The sequence below is a fragment of the Poromitra crassiceps genome (genome assembly GCF_964638095.1).
Source record: "Poromitra crassiceps genome assembly, chromosome: 20".
In the NCBI taxonomy this organism is placed as follows: Eukaryota; Metazoa; Chordata; class Actinopteri; order Beryciformes; family Melamphaidae; genus Poromitra; species Poromitra crassiceps.
This window is the reverse complement of record NC_139637.1, coordinates 23,896,911-23,916,208: the sequence shown is the minus strand read 5'-3', so window position 1 is coordinate 23,916,208 and position 19,298 is coordinate 23,896,911. Positions and strand designations below refer to the sequence as shown.

The 19,298-nt window shown below is 42.6% G+C and overlaps 1 protein-coding gene across 1 annotated transcript in view; it reads left to right on the top strand.

Moving 5' to 3' along the window:
* Nucleotides 1-18,735, top strand: part of LOC310794400 (beta-1,4 N-acetylgalactosaminyltransferase 1-like) — a 31,281-nt gene extending 12,546 nt beyond the window's left edge. The window contains exons 7-11 of the mRNA XM_083656396.1: nucleotides 8,145-8,237; nucleotides 9,285-9,472; nucleotides 9,976-10,116; nucleotides 14,033-14,270; nucleotides 15,164-18,735. Of these exons, the coding sequence (XP_083512522.1) occupies nucleotides 8,145-8,237; nucleotides 9,285-9,472; nucleotides 9,976-10,116; nucleotides 14,033-14,270; nucleotides 15,164-15,372 (869 nt within the window). The 3' untranslated portion in view covers nucleotides 15,373-18,735. The remainder of the gene's footprint in view (nucleotides 1-8,144; nucleotides 8,238-9,284; nucleotides 9,473-9,975; nucleotides 10,117-14,032; nucleotides 14,271-15,163) is intronic.
* The last annotated feature ends 563 nt before the right edge of the window (nucleotides 18,736-19,298 follow it).

The following is a 19,298-nucleotide window of genomic DNA, read 5'->3' as shown; positions in this document are numbered from 1 at the left end:
AGGACAGACAATAGTCTCAGTTTCCAGATGTTTGGTGTGCGGCGCCAACAGCCCCACCTAACCACCAAACATCTGGGAATTTCATTGTCAAAATCTGTCTCTTCGAGCCTGGCGAGAACGGCCGGCAGCAGACACGCCTACATTTATTATTAGAATTGTATTTGGTAGCGGCAATGCAATGTTTCATAGTTCCAATATACATGTAGAGCAAGACACTGATGTGCTGCAAAGAGAGTTTATACCGGTTGTTTATTTTACAATAATCTTTCCTACCCGGAAGTGGTCCGCTTGCTACTGTGAAGTCATCAGCAGGCTCTGTAACGTTAACCTCGGGAGTCGGGCTTATCGCTGGGGGAAAGACCTCTAGCCGCCGGGGCCGGATGAAACACGTCCTATTAACAGGTTATGTTTGTTTCTAAGTGATTAATATGTTTCTCCGCAAACGCGGCAATGTTTTGTGAGACACCGGTTCTGCATGAGCGTCACTGCCCCAAGAAAGCAGGCCCGCCCACAACACTCATGATTGGTTCTCCGATGCAAGGCTTCCAACAGCACCACCTAACGTTATGAAAAGATTTAAATAATAATATTCTCAGTCTTACGGTAGTGAAACGGATTAAGACTGAGAGCTGAGTCTAGACAGACAATAACACAAAATATATAGTCATCTAAAAATCTGTATCAAAAATCCCCATCGCAAACATAAAATCGATTTAGACACCAATAAATATGGTACTTGAAAAGAAACCTATCCTAAAATCATCCATAATTAGTCACACTCAAAATTGCATTAGAAACGACATAAACACAACTTACTCAAGAAAATAAGACAATCATCACAGTAAAACACATTATACTCACAGGACCCGCCAAACTTATAGGCCTACTAACCTACCCAGTCACTTTGCTCCAAAGATGAGCAAGGACCCGACCTCTAAAAACTCCTCTAGAGTCTGAGAGTTTGATGCCTAGTGGAAGGCTGTTCCACAGTAACGTCCCTGTGTAAAACAAGGAGCTCCGAGCTACACCGTTCACCCGTGGCACTATACATTTTTTTTTTTTTTTTTTTTATTTACCATTTTCAATTTTACAGCAGTGAATGCAATCAAAGGACATCCAATGTGAAAACAAATTGACACAACACAACCTCAAGTGTCGCCCAGACAAACAAAAACCAAAACAAAACACATAGCTGGCTGCCAGTCTGTCAAGGTTATCCCAGTAGCAACATGTTTAAAGGAGAACTTACCTCCAAAACACTTTTTTTCAGCTTTTAACCAATATATATGACTTTGGGGGTGATGTGTGAAGAATTCTGGTCAGAATTTCCACATTTGACACCAAACTGTTGCCATTCTGCCATTTGTATCATTTTTCAGCAGCATAACTGGCATAAGCGCCCTCTAAGGGTGGAACACTGCTTTTTTTTTTTCCTCAAATGAATGGGAGATTTGGTACAACCTGACGTCAGGTTGTCCCCAAAGACTATGGGATTTCAAGATAATTACTCCCCTACCCCCCCTGTACCCTTTCGGCTCCTCACAACTCCAAGCCTATTCCCATGATGTCACTTGACCTGTTAATTTATTACAATAGCCTGTTATTTTCCTACCAACTCCTATGTAACACAATACTATCAATAAACGCCACTATAATCATAAAAGGAAGGACATGACATTGTGTTGCTGTAAAATCATTCCCAACCTTTTATAAATCTCCAAAACAGCAACTTTTCAGGAAGTTTGCTCTTAAAATACTGAACCAAACGTCGTCGAAGTTGGCACATGTCTTAATTATAGTTAGTTTCCCGCTGAATGTGTCATTACTTTATTAATATCTTACCTGGATAAGCTCGAATGATGATGTTTATATTATCAGTCCGAGTTGGAAGCACTGTCTCCAGCCCAGTCAGGCGGGAGAGAGTCGTACTGTATCCTCATCATCCTCATGCACGAGCCCCAAGCTCCGGGGGCGCGCGCAGCAGCAGCTGGGCTCTCTGTGCTCTCTCGGCCAGAGCAGAGAGAGCAGAGAGAGCACAGTCTGACATTTCCGCAAACAAATCTCATCGAAGTTTAGCGCACATGTAAAATATAACGCTATACTACGACGTGACAACGTGACAAAGCTTCTCTAAACACATCGGCTACTATCATATATTTCCCTGCATCCCTCCTACTGAGATTATATCGGTATTGAGTTTGGACAGACTGAATGGGGACAGACTGAATGGGCTGACTGAGGAGGAGGAGAGATCTGCAGCTGTACCCTGAGAGACATTCGCCTCGCTCCGACTATAGCAGGCTACTCAGCTACTGACGCTGTGCCCGTCTGTGAAAAGCGTCCTGTCCAGTCGCACCTCCGCAAACAGATGCGGGATTCCCTCAATCCTGTACCCAATCTCAGACTGTATTGAGCAGAAAAATCGCACACCAGCTATTTCTGTCTGTGTTTGTTTGTTGCTCCGTGAGGTTACAGAGCGCCCCATGCATGCAGGAGCCAGGCTGTTTCACCAGCCAGGGTCTGGGAGGAGGGAGGAGGCGCAGCCTGCAACTGCGCTGAGAGGAAAACTTTTGCACAACTTTTAACAAGAATCACGAAAAGCCCCCAAACTAAAATGAAAAAGGGACTTCATGGCAAGTTGGACGAGGGAATGACGTAGAGAAATCTTGCATTGTGTTACCCCAGAGCGGGGGGTTTGTCGTATTGTGCGGTGTGCTGCGGTAAACGAGCCTCGCCTCACTTTGCTCTTATCGATAAGACGCCCACATACACATACATGGAAAAAAATAATGAAATTTCTAGTTCGCCACTGAATTACCAAATTTATATAACTTTCAACCATTTTAAGCAACGCTGTTTCCATACAGACCACCAGCGTTGGCTAGTTGTTGATATTTATAAAGATATTGCCCCTCTCAAATAAATTATTTTTGAGGCGGTAGGCAAACTGCAATGGCGTCGATTTCCGAAAAAAAATCTTGACTTGAACACAGCCAAAGAGTTTAGTATAGACAAGAGCATATGTCATTTCTTGGTTTTTTCCATAGGTATTTTCAAATCACTGTTCTGATACATATCTAGGGGGTAAGTCCTCCTTTAAGCATAATACATTAAATAAATAAATCCAATATCACACCCACTCCGACATGTATTTAAACAGGAGACAGTCTATGAAAATTAAATGACTATAAAAACTTAAATAATATTACAGTATGTCAAAAAAAGGCCCCCAAGTTTCTTGGAATCTGCTCTGTGTATTTGGCTTATAGAGGCGTAGGTTTTCCATTTGTATAATGTACAACATCTCATTGAGCCATCGTTTAAAGCAGGGTGGAGTGGTAGACTTCCAGGTCAAAAGAATAAGTTTCTTAGCCACCATCATAGCTAGCTGCAGAGCCATCTGTATCTCATGTGGAAGCTCAAAAGTCTCCACCGAACATCCAAATATGGCCACATTGTGGTGTGGCTGAACGTCTCTAGAGTAGGCCTTTGAGAAACACTCGAAAACTGAGGACCAGAAAATGTTTAAAACAGGACAAAACCAAAAAAGATGTGCCAGTGATCCTTCAGCAGCACAACACTTGTCACATTCAGGGGAGACTGATGGAAAGATGCGGTGCAGCCGTGTTTTTGAAAAATGCAGCCTGTGCCAGAGGTGTAGTGCTATCTAGAGAAGTGGGGGAACGCACCTCACTGACACACGACTTAACTAATTGTGTCTGTAGCCCATGACATTTGCAGCTCTGAAACTAAAAGACGTATATGGGCAGAGCAGAGCAGACTCAGCAGTCAGTTATCAACACAAACAGCTAAACAATCTCTCAACCAGCGATCACACAAGTTGCTCAAGGCATTGATCATCATTTGGCACGGCGGCCGGCATTTTTAGAATTTTGTGGTGAAGCCAGTCTAATTACAAGGAAATAGCTGGGCGAAAACTCTTTCGATTTCACACACACACACACACACACACACACACACACACACACACACTCGAGTACCTTTGCGCATAAATAAGACCAGAATCGCAAAAGCTTCTTCAAACCTCTCAGCCGACACGAACGAGCCAGTTTTTTTACATTCCAGACTGCCCGAAAGCGGCCGCGGAGCCTCCACCCCCTCCGCAGCACAGACGGAGGGAGGAGTTTGGAGACACACACACACTCTCTCTCTCTCTCTCTAGTCCCGAGAGAGAGAGAGAGAGAGAGAGAGAGAGAGAGAGAGAGAGAGAGAGAGAGAGAGAGAGAGAGAGAGAGAGAGAGAGAGAGAGAGAGAGAGAGAGAGAGAGAGAGAGAGAGAGAGAGCACACAGAGTGGGAGACAGACATGCTGTGGGGGCAAAGAACGGACAGAGATCTCTTCCTCTCAGAGCCGCGGAGCAACGCGCGAACACACACACACACACACACACAATACAGTATACAGACTTGCCCAAGGGCACCCATAATCACAGGCAGGTGACTGTTCTGCCAGTTTGATTGAATTTCACAAAACTGCGATTATCTCAGCTTCCTGTCTCAGACGCTAAAACCATGCTGTACTCAACGGCTAATATCTACATAACTACTAACTCTGCAAACTACGGTAACTCTTTTAGACAGAGAAAGCACACATTCTATTAGTTATTTTTAGATGATTGGTGTTCACGAAGTCTTAACAGAAAATAATCCTCGGCTCTTGTAAAATGAGCCAGAATCCTCAAAAAAAAACCTGGCACAACTTACCTACACGATTGAAAAAACGGCTGGCACTCAATGTGTTAAGGTGGAATGTTTCCTTTTCCTTCAAGCCACGAGTTGATGCTGTGTGAATCATTCAGCCCACCTTAAATATAGTTAAGGTGGAATGTTTCCTTCTTTCTTCAAGCCGCGAGTTGATGCTGTGTGAATCATTCAGCCCGCCTTATAGTTAAGGTGGGATGTTTCCTTCTTTCTTCAAGCCGCGAGTTGATGCTGTGTGAATAATTCAGCCCACCTTAAATATAGGACGAATGACAACGTTGCCAAGTTTCACTCGTTTTATTGGCTCGACATGCACACACACACTGACACACACAAAACACCCGTTGGAGAAGTATGGGAACGCCGTTCCCCCGCGTTCTACCGGCACTACACCTATGGCCTGTGCATCACTTTGTATTGAATTAACCTGTAACGTGAATTGATGGAACACCGGTGAACACAGGACATTGCATCTCCCCAAAACTCTGCAGTTATCTCTGAATTTAAATCACTGGCCCAAGCCTCTCTGATATGATCTGAAGACACTGAGGTAGTGAAACAGTCCACAAATTTTGACACTAACTGCTTAGAGTCAGGAGAAAGCAAAAGGTTTTCCAAAAAAGGATGAGTGATAAGAGTGGTTTCAAAGTTTGGACACTTTTCTTTAACATAATGTCTAACCTGAAGGTATCGAAAGAAATGCGTATTTGGAAGGTTGAACTTAGTCCTTAATTGAGAAAATGATGCAAAGCGGCCATGCATATAAAGATCTGAAAAAGTACTAATACCCCTCTCTCTCCAGACTCCAAACACCCCATCCAACTGTCCAGGCTTGAATGTGTGATTTTGACAAATAGGAGCATGTATAAAACTATTGGGAGTTTGATGAGCCATCTTTATCTGTTTCAATATATGCAGAGACTGTTTTAGAATGAAGTTTTGTTGAACCGGCTTGTCTTTTGTAGCAGAAAAAGAAAATAAAAGAGCAGGAAGTGACGAGTTGAAGCTTCTAGTTGCACCCATGAACGGCACCTTTCACCCCCCGTAACTCCATGTTTCCAGTAGGTGAGAGCCCTAGAGTTAGCTGCCCAATAATACTGTTTCATAATACTGTACCGTGGCACTATACATGAGTTCACCCGTGGCACTATACATGAGTTCACCCGTGGCACTATACATGAGTTCACCCGTGGCACTACACATGAGTTCACCCGTGGCACTATACATGAGTTCACCCGTGGCACTATACATGAGTTCACCCGTGGCACTATACATGAGTTCACCCGTGGCACTATACATGAGTTCACCCGTGGCACTACACATGAGTTCACCCGTGGCACTATACATGAGTTCACCCGTGGCACTATACATGAGCGCACACTGGCCCTGGTGTCGTGTCCATGCTGGGTATGAACCATGCCTATATGCGAGCCCATGTAGTGTGGAGCAGTACCATTTACAATCTTAAACATGTGGTTGAGTTTCAGCTGTTCGATCCTGTGGTGCACTGGCAGCAGGCTCACCTTCTTGAATTTTGTGACTCCCTACATGAGTTCTAGGAGGTGCATTTAATAAGTAACCAATCATGTTATTTTGCATCACCTGCAGTTTGTTCCTGAGGTTTGCCGTCAAGCCACTATACCAGGCAGAGCACACATAATCAAACCACTATACCAGGCAGAGCACACATAATCAAGCCACTATACCAGGCAGAGCACACATAATCAAGCCACTATACCAGGCAGAGCACACATAATCAAACCACTATACCAGGCAGAGCACACATAATCAAGCCACTAAACCAGGCAGAACACACATAATCAAGTCACTATACCAGGCAGAGCACACATCATCAAGCCACTATACCAGGCAGAGCACACATAATCAAGCCACTATACCAGGCAGAGCACACATAATCAAGTCACTATACCAGGCAGAGCACACATAATCAAACCACTATACCAGGCAGAGCACACATAATCAAGCCACTATACCAGGCAGAGCACACATAATCAAGTCACTATACCAGGCAGAGCACACATAATCAAACCACTATACCAGGCAGAGCACACATAATCAAAATTGCACTGAACCAAGGATGAAACTAAAAGTAAAATGTTGTAGCGGGATGTGGGTGCTTCATCATATTTTTGGTGTTTGTTTGTGGTTCCTGTTACTGGTGTGTGTGTGTGTGTGTGTGTGTGTGTGTGTGTGTGTGTGTGTGTGTGTGTACGTGTGTGTGTGTGTGTGTGTGTGTGTGTGTGTGTGTGTGTGTGTGTGTGTGTGTACGTGTGTGTCTGTGTGTGTACGTGTGTGTAGACATTTCGTAAAATGCGTATAAAAATAGTTTGACTTGTTCAAACCAAACTGTTCAGATATATTTAGAAACAGGAGAGACCGCATAACATTTCACTCAGACCAAAACGTGAAAGAAATTGCGGATTTAAAGAAAATATTTTTTCGATGTCGTTTTTTAAGTTTTGGTCGGAGTGAAATGTTCTGTGGTCTCTCCGATTCTAAATATATCTGAACCGTTTGGTTTGAACAAGTAAAACTCTTTTTATAAGCATTTTACGAAATGTCTATGTGTGGGAAAATAAATGGTCACTTTGCCTCTCTATACTTTTGGTTTTCATACAGTACAACAGATAATTTCCTAGTTTAAATTCTACATACTTCTTAGCTCACTTTTATCTTTTAGCCTCCGTTCAACACTTCAACCAGTTGGTGTTACACTTTGTGTGTGAGCCAGAGGTTAAGACAGACCACACGTCATCCAGTATCTGCTTCATCAAAAGCAAGTTCAAGCTAGTTCCTCTGCTAGTTCCTCCGCCCGCTCTCTGACAGGCTCAGTGATCTGATACTGCAGTCACTGCAGATTTTCACCTGTACAAAAATATTGACACGTCATTTGAGTCACAAAACTCACGAGAGAGCTTGTCGAAAACATGCAAAGTTGTTTGTGTTTAAATGTTCACTCGTAGAAAATATTCACACATATGTTTTCCGAATGGGAAGTCACAGAAAAAATATTCACAAATATATAGGTTGAAAGTGAACTCAAAATCATGTACGCTTTTCTTCCAGGCTGACATAAAATGTTAGCCTTGTAGTGCTGACAACTGCCATTCGTATGGGGCTGGATACCAGGCGAACACAATGTATCATTACTGTGTTGAACTTCAAAGCGTTTCATTGTTCTTTGACAGGAATGTGCAAAAGCCTTGAAAAAAATGCACTGCAGCCGAGTGTTTCTGCTTTAGAGTTGAAGAATTGCCCAGAAACATATTTCATGCAGGAAACAAATGTGCCAGTGATTTAACCTTTAAGCAACAACAAAAAATGAACACATGTGATTATGTTTCATAATCTCCCTGAAATTTGAAAGCTTGTTTTTTTCCCTCTCTCTCTCTCTGTTCTGCAGTTCAGTTTGCAACTGAAGGACACCAGTCACTTTTCACCATCAAAGTCGGACACAGTCCCACCCCGAAACTTTACAACTCTAGATCAAACGGAGGTTTGTGGCCATTTCTATCACTATCACCCCTATTTGATTTAAAGTGGTTTAAATACAATGGGGTTCACCTTTAGGGACGCAACATTTACATATTATGATGGTACGATTTTAGTCTGTGGAAAGGTCACGGTTTCATGATTATTATGCATTAATTTATCCACAACAACACTATGGATGATTCACGACGATCTCACCCATGTTCTCATGTGTTTACGATACATTCGCGCGACTGTTAGTCGATTGGTTATGATTACATTGTGTGGTCTTTGACAACTAGGAAGAGTGAAATTGTGTCGCTGAAATAACAACGGGCGATCTTTTAACACTTCAGCGTGGAGTTGTTGTCTCCGCGTTTTTGGAGCGCACAGTGTTGGGGGTAACTCATTACAAAAGTAACATATTACATGTAATATATTACTAGCTCAGTAATATAACTTATTACCAATAGGATTTCAGTAATCAGTAACCAGTTACAGTACATTGTCAAATAACAAGTTACAAATTGAGTTAATTTTTTTTAAATCAAAGCAAATATTTAAATAAAGATACAATCATTTCCTAATCAAATTGTGTGTTTTTATGCAAATAACCACTATAGATGACAATAACAAAGGAAAAGGAAAACATTTCGAATTTTGGACGGTTTACACTGACTTCAAGACGGTTTAAAATTATTTTTCGGGATGGTTCCGGGGCGGCGATGTCATTCTGCTACTGCAGTTATTTTGGTGAAAGTAATGCAAAAGTAGTGTAATAAGTAACGAGTTACTCTACACAGACAGTAATATTGTAAAGTAACTTTATTACTTTCAAATGAAAGTAACTAGTTATATGTAGTATATTACATTTTGAAAGTAACTTGCCCAACACTGGTAGCGCACAACTTCCACGGTACTTTAACCTTCTCTTTTTGAGAGTGGGAACAGAAACACTCAGTGAGGCTGAGCCTTTTGTGACATTTTAAACATTTTAAATTTTGGTTAATAGTGAAATCTGTTCATCTCTCCCTATTCACTTTATTTTCTGTCTTTTTCGTTTTCCCCTTAGAATATGATATTAGTGCCCTGGTCACCATCGCAACCAAGACCTTCCTGCGCTACGATAAACTCCAAGATCTGATCGACAGCATACGGCAGTACTACCCCACCGTCACCATAGTGGTAGCAGATGACAATGAGCACCCCAAACCAGTAACCGGACCCCACATTGAGCAGTACATCATGCCATTTGGAAAGGTAAAGACACTTGCACATAGAGAGCCAGAGTGGAACGTCACTTCCTGCTTCAGCACTGTACCAGAGATTTTCATCCGCCATTTATTTTCCCATAGACATTTTGTAAAATGCTTATAAAAAGAGTTTTACTTGGTCAAACCAAACGGTTCAGCTATATTTCGAATCGGGAGAGACCACAGAACATTTCACCCGGACCAAAACTTAAAAAAATATTTTCTTTTAACCCGCATTTTGTTTACCTTTTGGTCTGAGTGAAATGTTATGCGACCTCTCCTGTTTCTAAATATATCTGAACCGTTTGGTTTGAACCAGTAAAACTATTTTTATAAGCATTTTACGAAATGTCTATGGGAAAATAAATGGCGGATGAAAATCTCTGGTACAGTGCTGAAGCAGGAAATGACGTTTCACTTTTTCACTCTATTAGACCTGGAACTCTCTTATGTTTGATCACAACATGGCGGTGTGTGCTTCCTAACCGTTGACCCCCCTCACCTGCGTAGGGTTGGTTCGCGGGGAGGAACCTGGCGGTGTCGCAGGTGAGCACAAAGTACGTGCTGTGGGCGGACGACGACTTCATCTTCACTGCAAACACCAAGCTGGAGAAGATGGTGGACATCCTAGAGAAGACCAGCCTGGACCTGGTGAGGAGAGCCTTTGTTTTCCAGAGTGTGAAAACGACTAACTGCTATTTTGATACAGACACAATTGCTAAAACAAATATTTCATATATTTCTTTTTGCTCCAGTCAGTGTGTCATCCAGTAGTCAGCTTGTACACTAATTTGAAGAGGGATGGTGGGTGGGGTCTTATGGAGACAATTTGATAATGGTGAAGACTAGGGATGTTCATCAATTATCGAAAATCGATAATCGATCGTTAAGGATTGGAATCGATCCTGTGGCATTTGGATCGATTTTTTAATTATTAAAAAAAAAAAAAAAAAAAAAAAAATTGGACTAGGTTTGGGTGGAATTCGTTCCTCCTCGCCCCACTCCATTGCACAGCCGACTAACGTGAGGTGGAGCTTCATATAGTCTCTAGTTTTCTGACTGGGCACGGGCCTTTGTGCCAACAAAACTGTTTTAAACATGGGAAATTCACACCGGCATGCGCCGGGGACAGCAGTGTTGGAGAGGAGACACATTGAAATAAAGAGTTCATTGAGGAGAACACGTTGTCTTTCGTATTTTCTGCCATAGGCATTCATTTTGTAAAAAAAAAAAAAAAAAAAAAAAATTGAAAATATTGAAAAAATATCGATGATCGATAATTGATCGTTAATATTAACCGATTATCGATTTTGGAAAATTTTCAAAATGAACATCCCTAGTGAAGACAGCCTGGAGGGTGGAGAACCAGCTGTTTACCCTCTTTGTTGATATTGTAACATCACAAAGGCAATTCTGTATTCAAAAGACAGTCAAATCGTCTAAACATCAAAGTGAACTGTGTGTGTGTGTGTGTGTGTGTGTGTGTGTGTGTGTGTGTGTCTGTGTGTCTGTGTGTCTGTGTGTGTGTGTGTGTGTGTGTGTGTGTGTGCGTGGTGTGGTTCGCTGAATAGGGCATGGCTATGGCCTAAACTAGCTGAACAGGGCATGGCTATGGCCTGAACCAGTAGCCTGGGTAGACCCAGCCGCCACGTGACCTGCTCTCAGACCTGCTCTCAGTCACTACCTTGTGACTGTAAGCAGGGTAAGCCTGAGAGCAGGTCATTGGGGGCTGGGTTTACCCAGGCTACTGAACCAGAGCCGTATAATAGAAGAGTTCCGACATCTCCATTCACTCCAATGGACCAGTTTTTTTCCAGGAAGTAGAAAGTGGAACTCTTGAGTAAAAAAAGCAGGACTGTCGAGTTGCAGCAAAATAGACAGTTTGTGTTGTACTTTGAAAGGGTTTTTCATCCCTTGAATCAAATTGTACATTATCAGCTTTATTTTAGCATGCAAAAGTAGAGACCCATTCCTGGCTGTTCATTGGCTAATGAGTCTTGCATTTTGGTCCTCCGCTGACGCCACTCTCTTACTAGAGGACACTATGGCCTGCACTCACTGAACAGGGCGTGGCAATTGTGAGAGCAAAATTATTGATTGATTGCTTATTAATTGGTTGTTGATCATTATCGACTCTGTTCCATAATGATTTTTTTTTGGGCCTTTTCAAGCCAGATTTAGAGGAATATTAAGATAGGACCATATGACCATAACCATCAATGTTTGCTCCTTTTCGCACTCATTATTAGCAGGTAGAAGCAGTCAATTAAATTGTATTTTTTGGCAACATGTAAAACCACTTTGGTATCTCAAAAAAGTCTCACCTACTTTTTCCAAAGAGTGTTCTAGTCGGGAAAGAACGCAAGTTTGGTTGGCATGCAGGTTTGTCTACTGCAGAGAGATCTGTAGCGTTAGTGTCCTCTGACTCTGCTGCTGCACAAACCACCGGTGTGTTTTTGGCTGCGTCCCCCCGCTGTTATTAACGTCATTGTTTCGGCTGCATCATCTTCATCATCGTCTGTCTCTCACCACCAATACAGGTGCAGGAACGGGTGCACTACAAGCCGCACTTGTTGAGGGGGAGGAGGGCGACGAGTCATCTTCTTCCTCGTCAATGTGACGTTTCCTGCCTTTGTGGAAAAAGCTTAAAAGCGAGCTCTGTTTCATGTCTTCTTGATTTGGCGCTGCGGCTGCATTTGTTTACTTTACGAGACAGCGTAGCTAGTTTCCCATGATGCTCTGGGGCACAGAGGCATAGCGGGACAGTCGGACACTTACGCATGACAGGCTGTGCATGACAGCTGATGTGTTTGCAGACAAACAAACACTTTATTTTTTCCCCCTTTCTTTTTGCGTGTGCCAGCTGCCTGTGTGGGTGACATTGGCACACCCAGGCGCACGCGTAGCTTCAGAGGCCAGTGATTTTCCATTAGGCGTCAGGCCAGTAAGTTTCCACTAGAGACACAGAAGTTCCATCTGATGTTCTCAAAAGACACAATACAACCTTGATCTTTCATAAGAGACAATACAATGTATGTACAATCTATCCCTAGGAATGTTCTCCAGATCCCCGGCCTGCACTCGCTGAACAGGGCGTGGCTATATGGCCTGAACTCGCTGAACAGGGCGTGGCTATACGGCCTGAACTCACTGAACAGGGCGTGGCTATACGGCCTGAACTCACTGAACAGGGCGTGGCTATACGGCCTGAACTCGCTGAACAGGGCGTGGCTATACGGCCTGAACTCACTGAACAGGGCGTGGCTATACAGCCTGAACTCACTGAACAGGGCGTGGCTATACGGCCTGAACTCACTGAACAGGGCGTGGCTATACGGCCTGAACTCGCTGAACAGGGCGTGGCTATACGGCCTGAACTCGCTGAACACGGCGTGGCTATACAGCCTGAACTCGCTGAACAGGGCGTGGCTATACGGCCTGAACTCGCTGAACAGGGCGTGGCTATACGGCCTGAACTCGCTGAACAGGGCGTGGCTATACGGCCTGCACTCGCTGAACAGGGCGTGGTTATACGGCCTGAACTCGCTGAACAGGGCGTGGTTATACGGCCTGAACTCGCTGAACAGGGCGTGGCTATACGGCACGGCATATTGTAAAAGTAATTTGTAACTTGTGTTACTTGACAGAGTTTTTTTCTTACTAAATAGTGCCTTGCCTCTATTCGGTAGAAGGCACATTACAAAATGTTTTATTTTATTTTTCTAATTGATTGTACTTCCGGCATGATTGTATTTAGCCGTCTTTTTTGCCTGACACAGCACAACGCTGAGGAAGGTCTTTGACTGAAACGTTCGTTGCTGCTGCCCAGGTGTATGAGGAAATAAATCAACAAAAAAGACATTTGGAGTGCTGGCTTTTTCTCTTTTTCATATCTCGTGCTTGCCCTGCACCCAGTGAGTTTTTAAATATTTTCGAGTGTGCTTGCAACCTGACTTTTTACTTGACAGAGTAACTGGTATAATATTACTGACATTATATTGGTAATAAGTTATATTACTGCGTTACTGCTAAATGAGTTACCCCCAACACTGATTGTGAGCCACTGCACAAAATTCAGCACATACAGTAAACGCCTTAAAGCTCATCCCGTCGACGTAACCCTGTGAGCTATGGCCTAATGTTGTTTTTTTTTTTTTTTTTGTCAACTACCTATCTAATCTAGTTTAATTAAATTAATTAAAATGTAATTAAAGTTTAATATCTATTTCTCTTTTGTCCTGTTTCAACCACCGTAGGCCAAATGACGATCATTATGACTGCTGACATTTCTCAGCACCCTAATATAGAGAGGCAAAGTGAACGTCACTTCCTGCTTCAGCACTGTACCAGAGATTTTCATCCGCCATTTATTTTCCCCATAGACATTTAGTCAAATGCTTATAAAAAATAGTTTTACTTGGTCAAACCAAACGATTCAGATATATTTAGAATCAGGAGAGACCATAGAACATTTCACTCAGACCAAAACTTCCTCCGCGCGTGTGTGTGTGTGTGTGTTCTCCCGCTATTATTATATATATTTTTGTGTGTGTGGTAATGACCTCAGGTGGGCGGTGCCGTGAGAGAGGTGACAGGATACACCGCGATGTACCGTCACACCATTTCAGTGGACGAGGGCGGCGAGGGAGGTGACTGCATCCACTCCAGGCAAGGCTACCGTCACGTCATCGAGGGCTTTCCCAACTGCGTGGTGGCTGACGCCGTCATCAACTTCTTCATGGGGAGGACGGACAAGGTGCGCCAGGTGGGCTTTGACCCCCGGCTTGCACGGAAGGGTCATCTCGGTGAGTCTAATGACCTGCTCTCTGCTTTATTGTGAGCAGGTTCTTCTATGTCAGTGATACTCAACTTGCGGCCCGCGGGCGCGCCCCTGTGTGGCCCGCGATGGAATTGCATTTTTTTTTTTTTTTTTTAACAGTGCACCTGAACGCAACATGCAAGATACCTGCTGAATAAGTGTCCAAATGTTCATGTCATCACTTCTGTTATAGCATTTCAGTCTGGAATATGGAATATCTTTCAATAATCTATGATTTAGCTGCTAAATTGTCAAATACCGCCGTCTGCTCGCTACCCAGGCACTTATGTATGTACTTAACCTAACTAACTTAACCTAACTAACTATCCGGTGTGCACAACATTGTCAGACTAAACTCCGGCTGACACCCCAACAACCTACAATCCGCTACAGAACAATTTATATTGTTTGTTTATTAACTGGCCCCTGGCCTTCTATCATTTCACGAAAGTGGCCCCCGGGCAAAGCAAGTTGAGTATCCCTGTTGTATGTATTCACGAGTTTCCTGATGAGACCGTGGGCGCTTCCATGACACCCTCCTCCCTCCCTGTTTCCAGCTGCCAGTTGCCTGTTTCCGCCCAGGACCGTTCATAGCGAAAGAGACTGAAAATAATCATAATAATTGTTGTGACTTTGTACCTACCTATGTCTTGTAATGGAGCCCCCCAGCACAATAATTTCACACGTGCATAATTGTACAACCAACGGAGTGACGATATCTTGAATCTTGAAAGAGAGAGGACGCTAAAGCTCCGATCAATGACCAAATATAAGAGTTCCGGTTTGGACGTTTAGCCTTCAAAATAAAAGTCATTATTTCACTGTTTCCAGTGTGAAATCATCTTTTCGCTCGTTCTAAAGTTTCTTCTGACCCTGCAGAGTTCTTCATCGACGCGCTGGGCTTGCTCCACATCGGCTCCTGCAGTGACGTCATCGTAGGCCACGCGTCAAAGATCCGACTACCGTGGAGCAAGACGGAGTCGGAAAAGGCCTACGAAAAATTCCGCTACTACTCCACCAACGATAGCGACATTCACGGGGAAGTGTTCTACTTCAAGAACCGATTCAAGTGCATGACCGGTAACTGAAACCCACACGCCCTCACTTGTCTCTGCCGTTATTTGTTGAAGCTCTAGAAACTCTAGAGACTGAAGCTTTCTAGAGACTAGAAAATAGCATCTTGCTTTTCAGGCAAGAGAGGACTCCACCATCCAGAAAAGACTTTTCGTTGGTTTCAAGGGATATGTTGTCGAGTTTTGACCAAAGGTTTTGATTGGTTACTCAGGTAGTGTTGATCTAAAAATATGTTTTGATATGTTGTTGTGATAGTTATTGCACTGTAAAAAAAAAAAAGGCTAAAAAAAAAGAAGATGTACATGGGGGGGAAAGCATAATAAATTTAAAATGTATGATTGTTAAAATATTATTTACAAAACTGATGCAAACACATGAAATGTGTCACGTAAAACTGCACTAAGAAATATTTTTGTATGTACTGTAATAACACACCTGACCTATCTAGGCTGAAGAAGTATGACGTGGGCTTGCAACAGAGCCTAACGTGACCTGTCTGATCATGCAGATCCCTGCATCAGGGGCTTATATCACCTTGACTGAAAACATCTGCAGATGAACACTGAGTCTTCAACCAGCTCCAAAGAGCGTCGTGTGACTTTCGCTGCTCATACCCTGACTCCCAGACCAGTTGCTGCCCAAATCAAGTTCAAGTCCTCGACGTATTGAATGTATAGGTTTTTTATTGACACTGCGTGAGATTAAACGCGTGTTTCCATCCAACTAGGTGATCGCAAGGCAGGTTGAATGCCAGGCCTAAATACAGGCCATAATGAGGGGATGGAGTCAATTATATAGGAGATAATGCATAAATCAAACAATAAATGAACAGGCAATTAGACTGCACTAGTGCGGAGTCGTGTGTAAAAAGAGGAAATTGTCACAAAATATGTAGGGAAATTATTAATAAATCACCACTACACAGGAACAATTCAAAACAAGACGCCACTCAAATTTAGGCTAAGTTGACTCACACAATAAGGAATCCATCCAAGATGGCTACTCTACCATTCAATCCCACCTTTAACACACAGCAGAGATCCCGGTAACGCTTTAGAATACGGCCCGCAAATTACCCTGTGAGTACCGAGTAACAAGATCTACTTACAGGGTAAGTACGGGGTACCACACCTGTACTTACAGGGTAAGTACGGGGTACAAGAAGTGAATTTACCCTGTAAGTACAGGGTACCAAATCTGTACTTACAGGGTACCACACTGTAGTTACTTATGTAAGTACGGGTGAATTGACACTGCTTTAGAATACAGCCCGTGCCCCTGTAGTTACTATGTAGTTATGTACTGTAGTTACGACCCCGTACTTACCCTGTAAGTACAGGTGTGGCGATTTGGTACGCTGTACTTACAGGGTAAATTCACTTCTTGTACCCCGCAATTACCCTGTAACTACAGGTGTGGCACCCTGTACTTACCCTGTAAGTACAGGTTTGGTACCCTGTACATACAGGGTACATTCACTTCTTATAACCCGTACTTACCCTGTAAGTACAGATCTTGTTACCCTGTACATACAGGGTACATTCACTTCTTATAACCCGTACTTACCCTGTAAGTACAGATCTTGTTACCCTGTACTTACAGGGTAATTTGCGGGCTGTATTCTAAAGCGTTACTGAAATCCCCATAAGAAAAGCGTGCAGAAAAAGGCCTACTCAGTGGATGATTTAAAAGCACACTAAAAGCTAATACAGTATCCTCTAAGTCTAAGCAGTGGTTGATTGTCTGTTAGAAAACTTGCTAGACTGGTTGTAGATCCCTCATCAAACATGAAGATTCAAGTCAAGCAGCAAACACAGGGACGACCTCAGCTTCTCTCAGGTGTGTCCAGTGTGTGCAGGTGAGCTTTATGCACAAAGGAACGTGGAACGTGGAAGTATTGGAACTTGCTGCTGTAGGCTACTTAATCTCATTGCTTATGTCATTTCAAGTCTCCCTCTTCAAATGTTTATTTGTGTGTCTGTATGGAACCTAAATGTGTTTGTTTTTTATGCTGCCCTCTTGGCCAGGTTCCTCTTGTAAAAGAGATTTGAAATCTCAATGAGTCTTTTACCTGGTTAAATAAAGTTTGAATAAAAAATAAAAAATGAAACTCTAGACATGCTAGACCGCATGTTACCTTCCCTTCCACATGGGTTAAAAATGTTTTATTTGTGCCAGTATTAGTTTGATTAGCTTTATTTATTTATTATAACATTGGGGATATTTGTCAGGGGCAAGATATGAAAAGTTCAGAATCAGCTTTATTGGCCAACTATGTAGACATACAGGGAATTTGACTCCGGTATACGTTGCTCTTCAATACTTACAAAGGGAAAAGAAAAGCTATACAAGCTAAAAAGAACAAACAAGGACAGCGATTAAACGTAGGCTATATAAAGTAACTGCTTGCTACTGATTGCATCTGATGTTCAATCTAAATGATGGGTTGGGAGCAGCTTGTGAAACAACAAATTCCACCAGCTGGCTGTGTGGTCATAGTTTCTAATAATAATCTCAGATCTTTAGTGCAGTGGTTCTCAAATGGGGGTCCGGGGACCCCCAGGGGTCCGTGGCACTATGCAAGGGGGTCCGCGAAAAGTTTTCAGGAAAATAAAAAATAAAAACTGTTTTGTTGCAAAAGCTTCATATTATAGTTAAACGAAAATATTTTATGCTTTAAATCTAAAATGGTTCATGGATTACATTCTACTAACAAACCTATCAATTTAAAAGTCAAGCACGTTACCGTGGAAACAATTAAGCTTAGCCCAAAATCACAAATCAGAATGAGGGGGTCCCCGGTCTATTTTCTATCTTGGCATTTGAAAACATTTGAGAACCTCTGCGTCTCTAGGCATTGCATCATAGCACCTATATGTCCTGTTAGAACTTTGTTTTATTTTTTTTTATTACTTCTGATTAAACTTTGCTCGTGTTGTATTAAAATCATATATTTCCCATAATTCTGTGCACCCTTCCATTTGACCTTTCCCGCACACTTCCCCTCATCACCCTCCTGCTGTAGACAATACGGCCTAATAATCAGACCCGGCCTTTCCTGCTGGATGAAATACTCTCCGTTTTGTTTAGAGTAGTGCTATCCTGCTACCTTTGATGGCTGCACTGTGGTTTGCTTGTTTGGAGAGTTCTCAGCCCTGCTGCCCTGAATGCTCCCACCAACTGTTCTAACTGTTCATGTAGATGACAAGAAATAAGTAGCAATTGACCTTTTGTATTGTGTTTGCTTAAGTTCAGTTGTTTTGTACGTTAGCGGGCTGGTGTTTATTGCTAATCATGCTGCTTGAACAGTTGTTTTCAAGGTTAAAGCGTTTTTTATTGTCATTATGCTTTCACATGAACGAAATGTATCCTCAGGATCAGCAGCGTACAATAATAAATCCTGTAATAAAAAAACGAATAGCCTAAAAAATAACTAACTAATAAATAACTAAATAATAACTGTAGGATCAAAACATTTAGCAACTGATGGAGCAGCATATCAAAAAATATTTAAGAGGCACCCTAAAATCCAAAAGACATGTTTTTCCTCTCACCTGTAGTGCTATTTATCCATCTATATCGTTTTGGGATAGTTGCCTGAGTTTTGGAGATATCGGCCGCAGTCTCATGTAGGAACTAGCTAGCAGCTAGCGGGTGTATTTCGGTCAAAAGAAAATAGTTCCTCCATGAAACTGCTCATAACGAGGTCTGTGGATTATCTTGAGTAACAGGGTCATGATTTCTGGAATGAGACAATGCTGTTGAGTTTATCAAATGTATTTCTTTGGCGCTTTGAGCACCACAAGCCGAGTGCCATCCAGTTCTATTGTATTGGAGAGACTCCTATAACTCTGCGGCCGATATCTCCAAAACTCAGGCAACTAACACAAAATGATATAGATGTATTTTGGATTTTAGGGTGAGCTGTCCCTTTAAAAAC